Below are 645 nucleotides of genomic sequence, written 5' to 3'. Positions count from 1 at the left end.
CATGGGTGACCCACCACACCCTCCCTGATGTCCTCCACCAGGGCCACCTCCCCATGTCCCCACGTCCATGACCAAAGATGGCCTCCAACCCCCCGACATCCCCATGGGTGACCCACCAGATCCTCCTTGATGTTCTCCTCCTGGGCCACCTCGTTCCTCTCCCCACCCAGCTGTCCCCCACCCCCACGTGTCCCCAGGAGGTGACGGTGACCTACCAAAGCCCTCTTGACGTACTCCTCCTGGGCCGCCTTGGTGTTGTCCTTCTTGCCGGCCCACGCCCGCAGGGCCGAGGCCTGCAGCGCCCGCCCGTAGGAGAAGGTGAGGGCCCACGGCCGCGCCAGGGGACAACGGTTGATGGCGTTGAGGTTGATGGACGCCTCTTCTTCGCTTTGCCCGCCCGACAGGAAGGTGATGCCTGGGGACGCGGGGACGGGAGGTCACCCCAGCGGGAGGGGACGGGGACGGCGTGGGGAGACGGTGGCGGAGAAGGGGAGGCCACGGGGAGGGGGACACCATGGAGATATGGCCGTGGGGACACCACGGGGACGGGGTTGTGGAGAAGGGGACACCATGGGGACGTGGTCACGGAGAGGGGGACACCATGGGGACGTGGTTGTAGAGAAGGGGACACCATGGAGATGGGGA

General features: G+C 67.0%; 1 protein-coding gene across 1 annotated transcript in view; it reads right to left on the bottom strand.

Annotated features, from left to right (window-relative positions):
• Positions 1–116: 116 nt before the first annotated feature.
• LOC104292958 (fructose-bisphosphate aldolase C-like) overlaps positions 117–645 on the bottom strand; it is a gene marked incomplete at both ends in the record, with an annotated part of 2,339 nt that continues 1,810 nt past the window's right edge. The window contains one exon of the mRNA XM_009892390.1: positions 117–415. Within this exon, the coding sequence (XP_009890692.1) occupies positions 117–415 (299 nt within the window). The remainder of the gene's footprint in view (positions 416–645) is intronic.

This window comes from Charadrius vociferus, unplaced genomic scaffold (genome assembly GCF_000708025.1).
Source record: "Charadrius vociferus isolate BGI_N301 unplaced genomic scaffold, ASM70802v2 scaffold2729, whole genome shotgun sequence".
NCBI classification, from domain to species: Eukaryota; Metazoa; Chordata; class Aves; order Charadriiformes; family Charadriidae; genus Charadrius; species Charadrius vociferus.
This window is presented reverse-complemented; position numbering and strand designations above follow the sequence as displayed.